The following is a 14,029-nucleotide window of genomic DNA, read 5'->3' as shown; positions in this document are numbered from 1 at the left end:
TTATCACCCCTAATATCATTACCTCACAGATACTAACCTTCTCCCCTGACCACTCCCCTTCCCCTCTCCCCCGTTCTAAAATCTGATTTGTCAATTTTATATGTGTTCACTTTTTTTTGATTGTATCACTTTGGTATATATGGTCGTGCCAATTTTCTTCCACAAATTGATCTGAGGAAGTGGGTCTGGCCCACCAAAGCTCATCACCTAATAAACCATCTTGTTAGTCTTTAAAGTGCTGCATAGTCCTGTCTTTTGTTTCTCCAAGAAAAAGACTCTTCAAAATGTGTAAGTAGGGTAAAGTCTAGATACATCTGTTAGGTTTTATTGTTTTATGGGTGGGAATGTGAATCTGATGTCTGTGCTGTTAGAAATGGGGTTTCCCTCTTTTGTAACTAAGTTTTGAGCCATGAGAAAATTTCCCATGAGTTTATTAACTGGTGGCTCTTACCATCAAGCCAATCCAACTATGCTTGTAACAGGAGTATTGTGATAATAAAGTTATTTCTTTTTTATTAACCTGGAATTGGTTCAGTTCTGTGTCCTGGAAAATCTGTCTGTGGGATCTGCATGCCTCTGACTAGAGGGCAGCTACCACAGACTGCAGTTTATATTTTCTCTTTATTTTTTCAAGCTCTTTGGAGAGAAGAGATTGGGGTGCTCTGGGGTTGGTTTCAAGTGTCCACTCCTGTTTATAGGTACAAAAGCATTTGATGGTGGCAGCGGATTTTTATCCCCAAAATCTAGGTTTTTAGGATGGGAGGGGGGGAGTTTTATACCAAAGCCTGGAAAGATAAGGTTTTGGAGTTGTTTTTGTGGGTCCCCACTTCTGCATTAATTGTGCCAGAATGGGGAATTAGCTATGACGGGGTGAAGGAGGACGCGGGGGCAGAATGGAAGGGGGCAGGGGCTGAACTGAGGGGCATGGGGTGATACAGGGGATCAGGCTGCGGGAGGGCAGGATGGGAGGGAATATGAGTTGCACTGAGGGGCATGGGGCAATGCAGGGGATCAGGCTGGGGGGAATCATGAAGCTGAGGGGAGGGAGGCTGGAGCAGATTGAGGAGGATACAATTTTACATTGCAGAAGCTGCACTTTCCTTTACTTCCCACTTTTTCGCCTCCTTCCCCAACTAGCTATTTGGCTACATTCTCACTCCGTCACCCTGTTGTTTTGCACTTCACAGGGAACTGTGCCATGTAAGCTCCTACAATTTCCTCTCTCAGCCTGGAGAGGAATATGCAACAGCCTTTTCTCCTTGATTACAATTCCCACCCTCTGGTTAGGCAAAGCAAAAAAGAAGTTTAACTACAAAAGATAGATTTGTAAGTGATTGTAAGTAGTAGCCACAGATCAAAGCAGATTACATAGCAAATAAACAAGAAAAGCAAATTAAACTTAATATACTAAAAGCTAGGGTGAGAGTCTACTATTCCTAACGGAAGAGCTAATGCAAGCAGGCTGACAATTCTTAAAGGGACAAGCTGCACTTGCTAATAGCTTGGAATCTCCCTCACAGGCTAAAAATCCCATTAACTTAGTTCCAGGATTTTCTTCAATTCAGTCTTTGTTCCTCAGCTGTTTCCTTTGTTACTTGGGAGTCTTCTTAGGTGGGGAGCAAAGAACACCAGATGATGTCACTCTCTGTCATATACAGCTTTTGCACATGGTGGGAACCCTTTGTTTTAAAGCTTGGCCCCCAGAGTAGTCTGTGGGAAAACACTGACATCCCTAGATGGAGTCTAAAATCATGTGGTCACATTACATGTCTTTGTAAAATCATAGGACCCATTACTTGGAGCCTGTCTGTAGCATTCTCAGGAAGGATCCACAAGTGGGAGATAAGCCTCTCCTAAGGCCTATTGTTTTTTCCTTACGGTCCACGCCTTGACTAAGCACTTCCCCACAAAGCATCTTGTCTAGTGGGTGTTCCCCAGATTTAACTACATTTGAATTACAGATATATAGTCAATTTTCCCAACATCAAATACAAAAATGATACATGCATACAAATATTTAACAAATCATAACATTTTCAAAGACACTTCATCAGACCTATATTGCATAACATACATTATGTTATCTCATACTAATATCACTATGAAGAATATGGGGTGTAATGTCACAGCAGGTACTCTCCGTTTTGAACCACCCCAGACAGCACAATACTGCCATGCTGCCCTTTATCTTTCGAATGAATTCCTTGGCCTAATCCGGAAGACCTATAGCCTCTCCATACAAAGGCCTACCTGTGCTGTGATGCTTACAAAATATTAGCCTACCAGTGACTACTATGCTGAAGGGTACCTGTATGGTCTTATATACCCAGGGATATATGTTCTACATATTGGGTTTTTTTTTTAATGCATTTAATTTTCCAGAGTCAAAATATATATCATCATCAAGTTGTACAATAACTAACCAGGATAACTATGTGATCTTATTGATGTTTCCCTTATCCTCTTTTCCCATTTTTCTTCTAACATGTGCCACACTTAGGCTATATCTAGACTGCAGAGCTTTTCTGGGATACCCGGAAAAGGTGTCCTGGAAAAGCTCTGCCACTTCCAAGGAACGTGTCTGCTTTTTCGGAATAGTTTCTCATAAAAGCAGAGGTGAGAGGAATAAGAGATATTCCGGAAGAGGAGTTTTTTCTGAAATTTGGCCCTCTGTAGACAGGCCAAATTCAGAAAAGCCTCTTTTGGAAAAAAACAGAAAAAGATGAACAATTTGCATATCTTTTTCCGAATTTTCCCAGCAATGTAGACATAGCCTTACAGATTACATTTCACTTCAAATTAGACAGATCTTAGGTGCATACACTGTGTTTCCTTGTCTGTTTGTACAGCACTTAGCATGACGGAACATGATCCTGACTAGAGCTTTTGAATCACAGAATAATCCAAATAAAGAAATAGAAGGAAAAATATTTGTATGGGTGATTATAGATCTAAAAATCAACACCAAATTATGTTGTTGGTGGGGGCAAATGAAAAAAATAGAGATTCTTATGCTCAGGAGCTCTTGTGTCTTCAGGAATCAACACAATCAGCAGTAGTCCTGCAAATTACATTTAAAAATTTATTGGCAGAGGAGTAAATATCAATTGGGATTGAGTTCTTATTTATATTTTAATCATGAACCTGGTTAAAGTTTCTACTTACACGTGTAAAATGGAAAAAAAAGGAGAGAACCTTCTTGTTACATTTTGGGATATTTTTCAGAAATGTTTTACTGTTACCTATTTGAGAAACACACTTGTTATGTGTTTGGGACTGATTAGCTAAACTTGGGTAAGTCACACATCAGACCAACCAATTTTAGGACACTGACAAGACAAATCTGAGTGTCATTACATGACATTCTTCCTTTCTGTAAAAGCTTAATTTCCTTTAGGGGCTCTCCATATTTATGAAAGCAGGTACACATTTTAGTGAATAGGGCCAAAGACCCTTGGAAAATAAATTAGTACTGAGTAGGTTATAGGAGACACTGTGTTAATTAAACAAGGACACACACAAATTTGTCTAACTTGTAGAAGGCAGTAATCTTGATATAGATATTTGCCTTCTAAGGGTTTAAATTCACAAAAATGTAACACGGGAACAGACATATTACACTGAACAGAAACAAATTAAAATCAGAATGTACATTTTCAATGTTGTTACTTGTGGTTGTGAAAACTTTAATTACAGTTGTAAAAAACAACATTTAATATATCATCACTGAGTCTGGAAAGTGAAGAGACATGTTTAGTGCAGTGATTAGCACTTGGATGAATAAATCCAATTTCCAACCTTCCAGTGGAGACTGAGTGTGTCAAATGAACAAGATTATGCAGGAAAAAGATGACAGCTTTAACGTTTTCTTTTGAATTGTCACCCTACATGCTGTGATTGCTTTGTGGATGAAGGGTTTTTTTCCCCCCTAAAAGGAATTAAGAAGAAAAAAATAGCCATAATCTTTCTTGCTAGCCAGGTGCCATGAAAAGGAAAGAGAAGAGCAAATACATGTTTCAATTCTGTCTTCAGCTGCACTGAAGATGTCCAAAGTCTAAGACAGTTCCTCCAAAATTAGAGGAACTACCAGATACTTCTTTACTGAATTCTTACTCCACTTATATTAGTTTAATTAGTCCATCAAATTAGTCCAGCATCATAAATTTGAATAAGAGCAGATATCTGTTCCCCCCCCCATGTTTGTTATGTTATGACAAAAAATGGCTTAACTACACTGAAAAAAAAAATCAGATGTTTCCATATGTCAGAATCAAGAAGAGGCAAAATGGAACAAACAAAAAATGAGTTACAGCAAAGCTAACATGTTTGAGCTTGTAGAGAAAGACACAACTGATTAGCAAGTCCACAGTCCTTCACTTTTCCACAGGAGTGCTGGTAATTAGATGAATGAGTATGTAATAGTAATAGTACTAAACTTCATTCACAACCAGCTTTTCTTCTGCCTCCACATCCATCACTAGGAATTCATTGGATAGTGGCTCATTTCTGCTATCAAGTTCTGACTATATCCTTTTATTTCTCAGATCTTTCCATTAACCATGACAATGTCATTGACAATCACATTTTTTGCATACCCAGCTGATATTTCACTTAAAGATTCCCTGGAGGAAGTGAAATCTTAGATGGCATAAAACTAGCACAGTAAATCTAAGACAGCTCCTTCAATTGCTCACTAATACGGGCAGCACATTGGAGATTAGATGGGAACTGTGCTCCTAGGATCCTCTAGAACATAATGTTTCCTGGGTGCCATTATAAAAATGGAATCTGCATTCTTTTAAACATAGAATAATAAAATACTTAGATCCCAGGTTTACCAAATAGTAAATAAAAGTTATTAATTAAATGAATGCATTAAAGATTTACTTATATGTTGACATTATAAGGAAATGACAAAAGCTTTACTGTAAATTGTGGGATTTTGCATATTTAAGGTGTGATATTTATGCAAACTCAAAAGCCTCATAACATACATTGATCTAAAGCCTCGAACTTTGAATTATCAGAAGTCTGAAAATGAACGTACAATGAAAATTTCAAAAAGTTGGGGGTAACATGGCACTTACTTACTTTATTTATTTGAATAGTTAAAAGGCCATTGTTATATATGTAGATTTAATGAAAGGACTATCTGTATCATGAATTTTTTAACATTTATCATGTTATTGGAGTCACAATCATACTGAGAATTGTAGGAAATTTCATTTGAAAACTATTTTCTTGATACCCTACGGCTGTTCTCATTTGTCTCATTTGCAACCTCATTGGTTGCACTCAACAAGAAAATAATTATCATCACAGACAGTGAAATGGATGCTGGCAGGAACAAGTTTAATTTTAATAGCAAACAATTCAACCTTAAGGTATCATGAAAATAACTTTCAGATGAAAGTACCTGAAACTGTCCGAATGATTGTGAATCCAAATGGAATCTAGAAGAAGGAACATTTTTTATAGACAAAAACAATATTCAACAACAATATTTTGTTGGGACATACATAGGAAAAAGTAGAACAAATGACACTGAAATTCTTCAAATAACCGAATTACCAGTTGTGGTCAGACATTCAAATTACACCTTCAGTAAAACTAATGAAAGAAGTAACAAGAGAAGGACAGCCCTGCGCTGGCGAACTGAGGGCCAGATCCTCCACATTCTTGCACCCTGTGCAGTCATTTGAATTCATGTGTAGCCCAAGGGCCAGTGTGTTTCAGCAGCAGCCCTGGGAACTACAAGTTGTGGACCACAAACTGCAGCATGTTGGGAGAACTTCCTGGTTCCTGCCAGGATGTACCCTGTGCCCCCAGCAGGGTCTCAGCAGGGACTGTGCTAGAAGTAGCACCTGTGCTAGAAGCAGCACATAGGCTGCATGCTGAGAAAAGGGGCTGCTGAACTGTGAGCCTGTTTTATGCTTTTTACAGGTAGGACCAGAAAAGGCTATAGATATGGTGACCATATTTTCCAAACCAAAATTAGCCACACACCCTGATCCCTGTTAACCACGCCCCTGATCCCCATTAACCATGCCCCTGACCCCCATTAGCCACACCCCCTAACCCCTGTTAACCATGCCCCTGACCCCATTAGCTACGCCTCTGGAAGTAACACTCTCAGGGGCAAGATGGGCACATGACCAGAAGTAAATTGTGTCATGTGACCCCCTCTAAGAACTTTTCCCACCATCCTCCTACCAATAGGGATGAGGTTGGCCCCCACCATACCCACCTCATGCAACTATCCTGCAATTGCATTAACCCAATGTGTGTCACGTTAAGTGGGGAGAGGGGAGGCAGAGAGGCTGGGGAAAGCGTTCCCTCTAAGGGTATGTCTACACTGCCACCCTAGTTCGAACTAGGGTGGCTAATGTAGGCATTCGAAGTTGCAAATGAAGCCCGGGATTTAAATATCCCGGGCTTCATTTGCATCTTGCCGGGCGCCGCCATTTTTAAATCCCCCTTAGTGCGGACTCCGTGCCCGCGGCTACACGCGGCACGGAGTAGGTAGTTCGAATTAGACTCTCTAATTCGAACTACCGGTGCACCTCGTTCCACGAGGAATAACAGTAGTTCGAATTAGAGAGCCTAATTCGAACTACCTACTCCGTGCCGCAGGTAGCTGCGGGCACCGAGTCCGGACTAAGGGGGATTTAAAAATGGCGACGCCCGGCAAGGTGCAAATGAAGCCTGGGATATTTAAATCCCGGGCTTCATTTGCAACTTCGAATGCCTACATTAGCCACCCTAGTTCGAACTAGGGTGGCAGTGTAGACATACCTTAAGAGTTTCCTCCCATGAGCAGAATGAATTTTGTGTTGTGCACCAGTACTGAGTTAATGTGGCTTGTTTGGATGTGCCACTGTGGCACCCAAGTTATTAATAAATATCTTCTAAACCTCTACCTTTTCCCTCTGCTGCCCTGTCTCTTCCCCTTGATCCATCAGCTCCCCTGGTGCCTGCTGTATCCCAACCCCTCACCCTCCTCTGCTATCCTGACTCCTGCCCTTCTCACACCCCTCAGCCCTCCTGGGACCTGCCACCCTGCACCAGCCCTTCTCTCCCCCCTGTGCCCACTCCTCCAGTAGCCCCATTCTGATCATGTGAGCTACCCCTCCTCATCCCCTCTCCTAACACCTCCCTCGCCTCTCTCTTCTGGCTCTGGTCACTCCCCTGCAGGTGTCTGCCCTTCTGCTTCACCCCCAGAATACCCTGGCACCTGCACCTTTCCTTACCCCTGCATCTTCCTAATGCCTCCACTTTCCCTCACTGCCCTGCCCCCCTTGCCTCTTTTTCCCTGATGCCCACCCCCTCACCATCCTCTGCCCCAGTTCCCCTCATGCCCCTCTGTGCCCTCACATATGACTTGGTCCATCCTTGCCTTCCTCATGCCCATCCCTCCTTTCAAACCTTCTCCCAGCACCTTCCCCTCCCTGCTCTTGCCCCAACGTCCCTCCCCTCTTCCAGAATCACCCTCCCCCCTCCCACTGACACCTCCCTTCCTGCCTCCTGCCCTTTTCCTTATTGTCTCCACTTGGCCCCCTGGCATTTGTCTTGCCTCCACCCTATCCCTTGGTGCCTTCCCCTTTCTTTTCTTGCTCTGCCTCCTCCCCTCAGAACAAGCCCCTTCTCCTCCCCCACCTTCTGCCTTCCAGTTTGCGGGGCTGGAGTCTGTGGTCGGGTCCCAGAAGTCCCTGCAGCCCTGGACCCAGCTGCTTCTGGGGCAGGGCCACTTGCTGGGCCTGGAGCGGGGCCCGCACCAACTTTGGTTCCCATTAGTAGGAGCACGGGGGAGGGGAGGGAGCCCCCTCTCCTCCAAGACCCGCCATGCAGAGCCCAGCTGTGTAAGTGGGTCCATGCACTGCCACTCTCCCAGAGGTGTGGGAAGGGGCGGGGAGAGAAAGGGCCGTGGAGAGAGCGCACTGGCAGAGCCCAAATATACCCTGCTCTGCAGCGCTCCAGCCAAGCTCTGTATGGTCTCTGCTAGGACTCCCAGGAGTGGCTTGCCGGGTTTATCCCCCTCCCCCTCCAGCAGTGGTGGTGGCCACCTGGGGATGGAGGTGGCAGTGTGGCCAGGCTGACAGTCCCGCAGCGGGAGGGAAGGGCCACGGGGTGGGGGTGGGGAGCAATGTGCTGGACAGCGGTGTGTGCTGCAGGGGAGTATGGAGCTCTGGACACTGTGTGCCACCGGCAGTGGCCCTGGGTGCCCGCACAAAGCACCAAGGAAGCCGCTTACGTGTTGGGTGGAGGCGGGGCATTGCTGCTGCGCTGTGCTAGTGCTGGGTATCTGTGACAGTGTCCTGTAGAGGGGGAAAATGGCGGTGCCATTTGTAGCCAGATCCCAACAGGTTTTCTGGGACATTTGCCACCTTTATCGGGACACTGGGACAGAACCCTTAAATCCGGGACTGTCCCAGAAAAAAGGGGCGTATGGTCACTGTAGCTATAGAGCACCCTGAGAGGAGTTTAAGTGACACAAAGGGAGAACCTGGACTTAGTTTTTGTGGGGTTTGTTACTGTGGGAGTTGGAACATGTTGTAAGGGGCTGTGTTGTGTGCTGTAAGCTCTGTCCCCAGGAGGGTCTTAGCAAGGACTGTGCTAGAAGCAGCACACAGGCTGCATGCTGAGAGGAGGGGTTGCTGTACTGTTTTCCTGTTTTATGTTTTTTACAGAATAAAGCCTGTTCCTGGTGATTTGTCTGAGTGGGTCTGGCCTGAGGTGCAAACACACCCACAATACATAATGCAGAGCACCCCAAGGAGCCTCAGGCCTAGCCTCCCACAGTGGTGTAAGAAGTCACAAGGCTTTCCCTATGCTGAATAACATCACACTAAACAGGAGGGGTTATACATGCAAATGCTATAAAATAAGAATAGTATCATTCAAAATTCCTGGTACGCTATGTTGACAGTACAATATTCAGCATGTACACACACACACAAAGTACCATATCCTGCAGGTGAACAGATAGCTTTGTAGCCAGGATGGACGATGCCTCTTAACAAGCACATATTAATAGTCACAGACAGAGAGGGTTAATGATTAATCTTTGCTACTAGAATATTTGTTTCTGTTGTGACTTACAGGTAGTGCAAATTTTCAAGCCCTTCAAAAGCATGTATTGAAATCTTCTTGATTTGATTGTTATTCAAAAACCTATAAAAAGAAAAAAAATAGTACTATTTTAAGAATCAATATAACCATTATTATGTAACAGCAAGTTACATGAGAATGAAGATCAGCTGATTGAACCAAAGTACATTTAAGTATTTTATCAATGTAGTCCTACTATTAAATATTTTTTTTTAGCATTCAGGAAAACTAGAAGTATATGGAACAATTTTTTTTCTGAATTAATCCCATTTCTTCACGGTTACACTTTATAATCACAAAACAATTAGCATCTGAGACCATGAAACTTACGCTAGGAGCAAGTTTAATTTCAATAGGAAATAATTCATATACAAATTATTCACCAAAGCTCTGCACGGCTTGTCTGGTAAATGAAAATTATAATAATATTTCTCTATTAGAAATGACTCTGGGGGTACGTCTACACAGCAACTTTATTTCAGAATAACATCCGTTATTCCAAAATAACTATGCAAGTGTCTACAGAGCTTGCCCATTATTTTGAAATAATTTCAAAAGAACGGGTGGCTTATTTCAGTGTTTGCAAACCTCATTCCACTAGGAACAATGCCTCTTCCGAAATAGCTATTTCAGAATACTGCACCAGTAGTGTGGACACTCCACTGCTATTTTTTAAATAGCTCCTCCTCCAGGCCAAAGTAAATACTCCCCAGTGCTTCCTGGGGCTCTAAATCTAGGTGGTACGTGCACATGGGGGGGGGGGGGGGGAGAGGGGGAAGGGGGAGTGTGCTCCAGACAAATTTCTAAGCTTCCCTGTAGTGTAGATGTGCTATTTCTAAATAAGCTATTCAGAGTATTTCTTTAGAATAGCTTATTCCGAATAATCATGCAGTGTGGCTATAGCCTAGAAATCCGCAGGATGGATGAAAGCCTGACTCCATTGAGGCCAATAGTAAAATTATCATTAAGTTCAATGGAAACAGGATTTCATAAAAGGCATTTCCATGAAGTTGCAAAATCACTTTGTCAGTAGACCTTGGATGGAAATGTATTTTTTCATTCTGGTAACATGTTTCGGCACAGACTCTTGAATCATGTTGAAAGTAAACTAATCAAGGTACCTGCAGCTGAATGTGTTAGGATAAAACAACAGTTTTCCAGAAAGCCCTACTAAAACTAAACAGGCCTGAGGAGCATTTCAGGCTTAAATGCTTCAAATGAAAAATTCATTTTTGTTATTTTTCCCCCTTCGTGTTACTGGAGGGAAGTCCCCTTCGTGATGCTTCGTCCATCAATTTCAGGAAAGCAAATGGTTTAGTCTTCAAAAAATTTGAGCAAAAAGTATTCAATTCTTAAAATATTGAGGGCACGTTCATGCACTTTAAGTGAAAAGGCGCATACAAATATTTTGTGTGATAGATAACAAGAGCATATATATTTTACTCCTTCCCTTTCATTTTGAAGATGAAGCTGTGAGCAGAGGTTCCACCAGCTTGTGGTAAAAGTGGTTCTACATCTTCAGTGATATCCAGTCTACAAGATCTTAAGACAGTGGTTCTCAACTCGTTTCAGTCCACAGACCACCAGGCCAATCAAAAAATTTTCATGGACCACCTCCAACACATGTAGCACAGGACAGACGACACAGCAACCACTCAGCACGACGGTAGTAGCTACACTGACACTCAGAGCCTCAGATGGAAGTAACTGGCAACACAAAACGGTTGCATCCTAGGTGATGCTATGGATGACGCACCGCATACTTGTGAACATGGCGTAAAAAAAGGCTAATGGCGGCACCTGCTCACGCCGTGTGACTTTGGACAATGTTCCTGTGGACCACCAAAAAAGTCACCATGGACCACCACCAGTCCATGGACCCCCAGTTGAGAACCACAGTCTTAAGATCATTCTCCACCCTTGTATTGTTACTTATATGTGTGCAAAGAGTATACAAAGCAACACCATGGTGTGTATAGAACCCCAGCTTTGGTGTTTCCTAACTTTGATGCATGACCACACAACCTTAATAGTCCCTTGCACAAAGACATGGATCCTGATTTACCCTTGTCCTGCATATTGTATCATTTATACCAATGAAAACTCTATCAGGGTGGAATACTAGAATATTATAAATGACTGAAAGTGTAAATGACTGCAGAAGATGCAAGGTAACAGTTAGACAACCTCATTGTACCCAACTTTTTCCTAAGGAATATGTCCAATCTAGAACATTAGGGCTGTGTCTACACTGCACCCCTTTTCTGGAAAAGGGATGCAGATTAGACCAGTCGGAATTGCAAATCCGTGGGGGATTTAAATATCCCCCGCGGCATTTGCATTTACATGGCTGCCGCTTTTTTCCGTCTTGGGGATAAGCCGGAGAAAAGCGCCAGTCTAGATGCGATTCTCTGGAAACTAAGCCCTTTTCCGGAGGATTTCTTATTCCTACTTGATATTTAAATCCCCCACGGATTTGCAATTCCGACTGGTCTAATCTGCATCCCTTTTCCGGAAAAGGGGTGCAGTGTAGATACAGCCTAGAAGTTTTCAAAGATAAGCTAGCAAAATGCATACGATAATGATTAATAAGAATGGGGGGGGATTCTCTCCAATGACCAGTAGATAAAGTGCATCAAATAACAGCTACGAATCATCAATCATAAAATCAAAAGGATTTGGAAAAATGTGTGCAGAAAGTGAGAATGCAAATTTAGGTTACACTTCAAAATGTTCACGATAATGCACAAGAGATTACAAATTATTTTCTCTCTGGAAATAATGGAAATAGATCCCAAATCTTAGCAAGTCAGTTCCTTTTTAGCAGAAAAACATTGACTATTCATCTGGGAGTTGTTTCAGCATACTGAAGAATGACTTACATGCACATTCCCCATTAACATTAAAAGTAATATGGGTGAAAAATCTTTGCAATGCATTGAAAACATGTTCAGTACTCTCCAAATCATAAAGAAAAACACAGTCTAAAGAATGTTTTATATCTGTTCAAAGATTTTCAATGATACAAAAGTCTAAATGTGAGAGCAAACCAATGTGGAAATATCCCCCCAAAATTATCTTTCATCCTTTATGGCAGCCACAGATATTTTCACTACAGAAACTTGATTAAACCAATGGTAAATGGAGGGACACTCGGATGGGTAGAAAGGTCAGATCTAATGCTGGACATCTAAAATATATGTTCAGTTCTGATTAGTGTGCAATGAAGCCAACAGCCTACACAAAAAGCCTGAATGGGCTCCATGGGGGTTTATTAAGTGACTCCAGTGACATTCTGTAATGGAAATGACAGAAGCATTGGAAATATTTTTCATTAAACATGGTGTGTTTTAGGGTGGGTACGATCAGATTAATTAGGTTAATGGTGTGATGTTTTATTTGACAAAGTGAGATGAACCGTGACTTTCTAAAGCTAAAAATGAAAGCAAGTATCAGTATGGGTTATGAAAAGAATGAAAAAAAAGGGGAAAAAAAAAAGAACTGAGAACAAATAAATAGTTGCCAAATATTCCTAAACAGGCAGGTCTGTTTTAGCTATGTATTACATCCCCATAGCTGTAAATCCTTCTACACCAGGCCAAATATAACTTATGTACGATGGATCGGATTGTAAAGCAAAACTGAACGAACTACTCTTGTGCTTAATATTAAGCATGTGCTTACGTGCTCCTTGAGATTAAGGCCTACATTGGCTCAAGAACTTGGGCATATTTCCCACATTGGCTTGTTTCTGACCTTATCCATTATATTTCATGACATATATTTGTACGTGGCTAGTTACCACTAGGGATGTAATAGTATAGTTCATTAACTGATTAACCAGTAAGTAAAAGCTTATAGGTTAATAATATAGATTACACGCATTCTCCACCCCCACTGCTTTGCCAGTAATTTTTTTAGGAGACTGGCCAGCAGCCCAGCTCAGTCCCAGCTTGCACAGGGTCCTGGACCTACACCTGCTGCATTGAAAATGTATTAGGAGCGAGGTGGGTCAGCAGCCCGGCTGTTCCGGCTCGTGTTGAGTCCGGGAGCTCAGACCCTTTCCCCTCAGACAGGAGCTCTCCGGGGACTATAGAACAGTCGACTAACCGATAAGAATTCATGAGGTTAACCAACTATTACATTAACCGATATTTAACATCCCTAGTTACCACATATCACCTTTTATTGCTGATTTGAGCAAAATATTTTTCATGACTTACTGTCATCTTGATTTTATCTTTTAGGAGGGGTCAATGTTTTCCTGTTATTCTTGGGGTATGTTTTTGTATCATCTTTGATATCAGGATGTTCTGGCACTACTTCATATTAGGATATGTTTCACAGAATCATAGAACTGGAAGGGCCTCAAGAGATCTTCAAGTCCAGTCCCTGCCCTCACAGCAGGACTAAGCACTGTGTAGATCATCCCTAACCAGCGTCTGTCTCACCTGCTCTTAAATATCTCCAGTGATGGAGATTCCACAACCGCCCTGGGCGATTTATTCCAGTGTTTAACCATCCTGACAGTTAGGAAGTTTTTCCTAATGTCCAACCTAAACCTTCCTTGCTGCCCCCTTTTAGATACCTAAAAACTGCTATCATGTCTCCTCTCAAGTCTTCTCTTTTCTAAACTAAAAAAGCCCAATGCTTTCCATCTTCCCTCATAGGTGATGTTTTCTGGATTTTTTGTGAAAGTACTCTCTATCTAGCACTTCTTAGGAATAAGTATTGCTGTGCAGTTCAGTGTTTGTGATCAATTTTGTAATTTTCTCATTTCAATAAGCTTTGATTATTTCCGTTATTTTATCACCATAGACCACACAGAAAAAACTGTCAGTGAAATGTTATTTTTTCATGCTGTTAGCAACTGACAAGATAGCAGAATTTAGATGGCTCTTGGTACGGAGGAAGATACTAC

At 42.1% G+C, this 14,029-nt stretch overlaps 1 protein-coding gene across 1 annotated transcript in view; it reads right to left on the bottom strand.

The window, feature by feature from the left end:
• Nucleotides 1–14,029, bottom strand: part of PXDNL (peroxidasin like) — a 175,333-nt gene that overhangs the window by 128,811 nt on the left and 32,493 nt on the right. Inside the window, 1 exon segment of the mRNA XM_075919820.1 lies at nucleotides 5,417–5,453. Coding sequence (XP_075775935.1) covers nucleotides 5,417–5,453 — 37 coding nt within the window.

This window comes from Pelodiscus sinensis, chromosome 2 (genome assembly GCF_049634645.1).
Source record: "Pelodiscus sinensis isolate JC-2024 chromosome 2, ASM4963464v1, whole genome shotgun sequence".
Lineage (NCBI taxonomy): Eukaryota > Metazoa > Chordata > Testudines > Trionychidae > Pelodiscus > Pelodiscus sinensis.
This window is presented reverse-complemented; position numbering and strand designations above follow the sequence as displayed.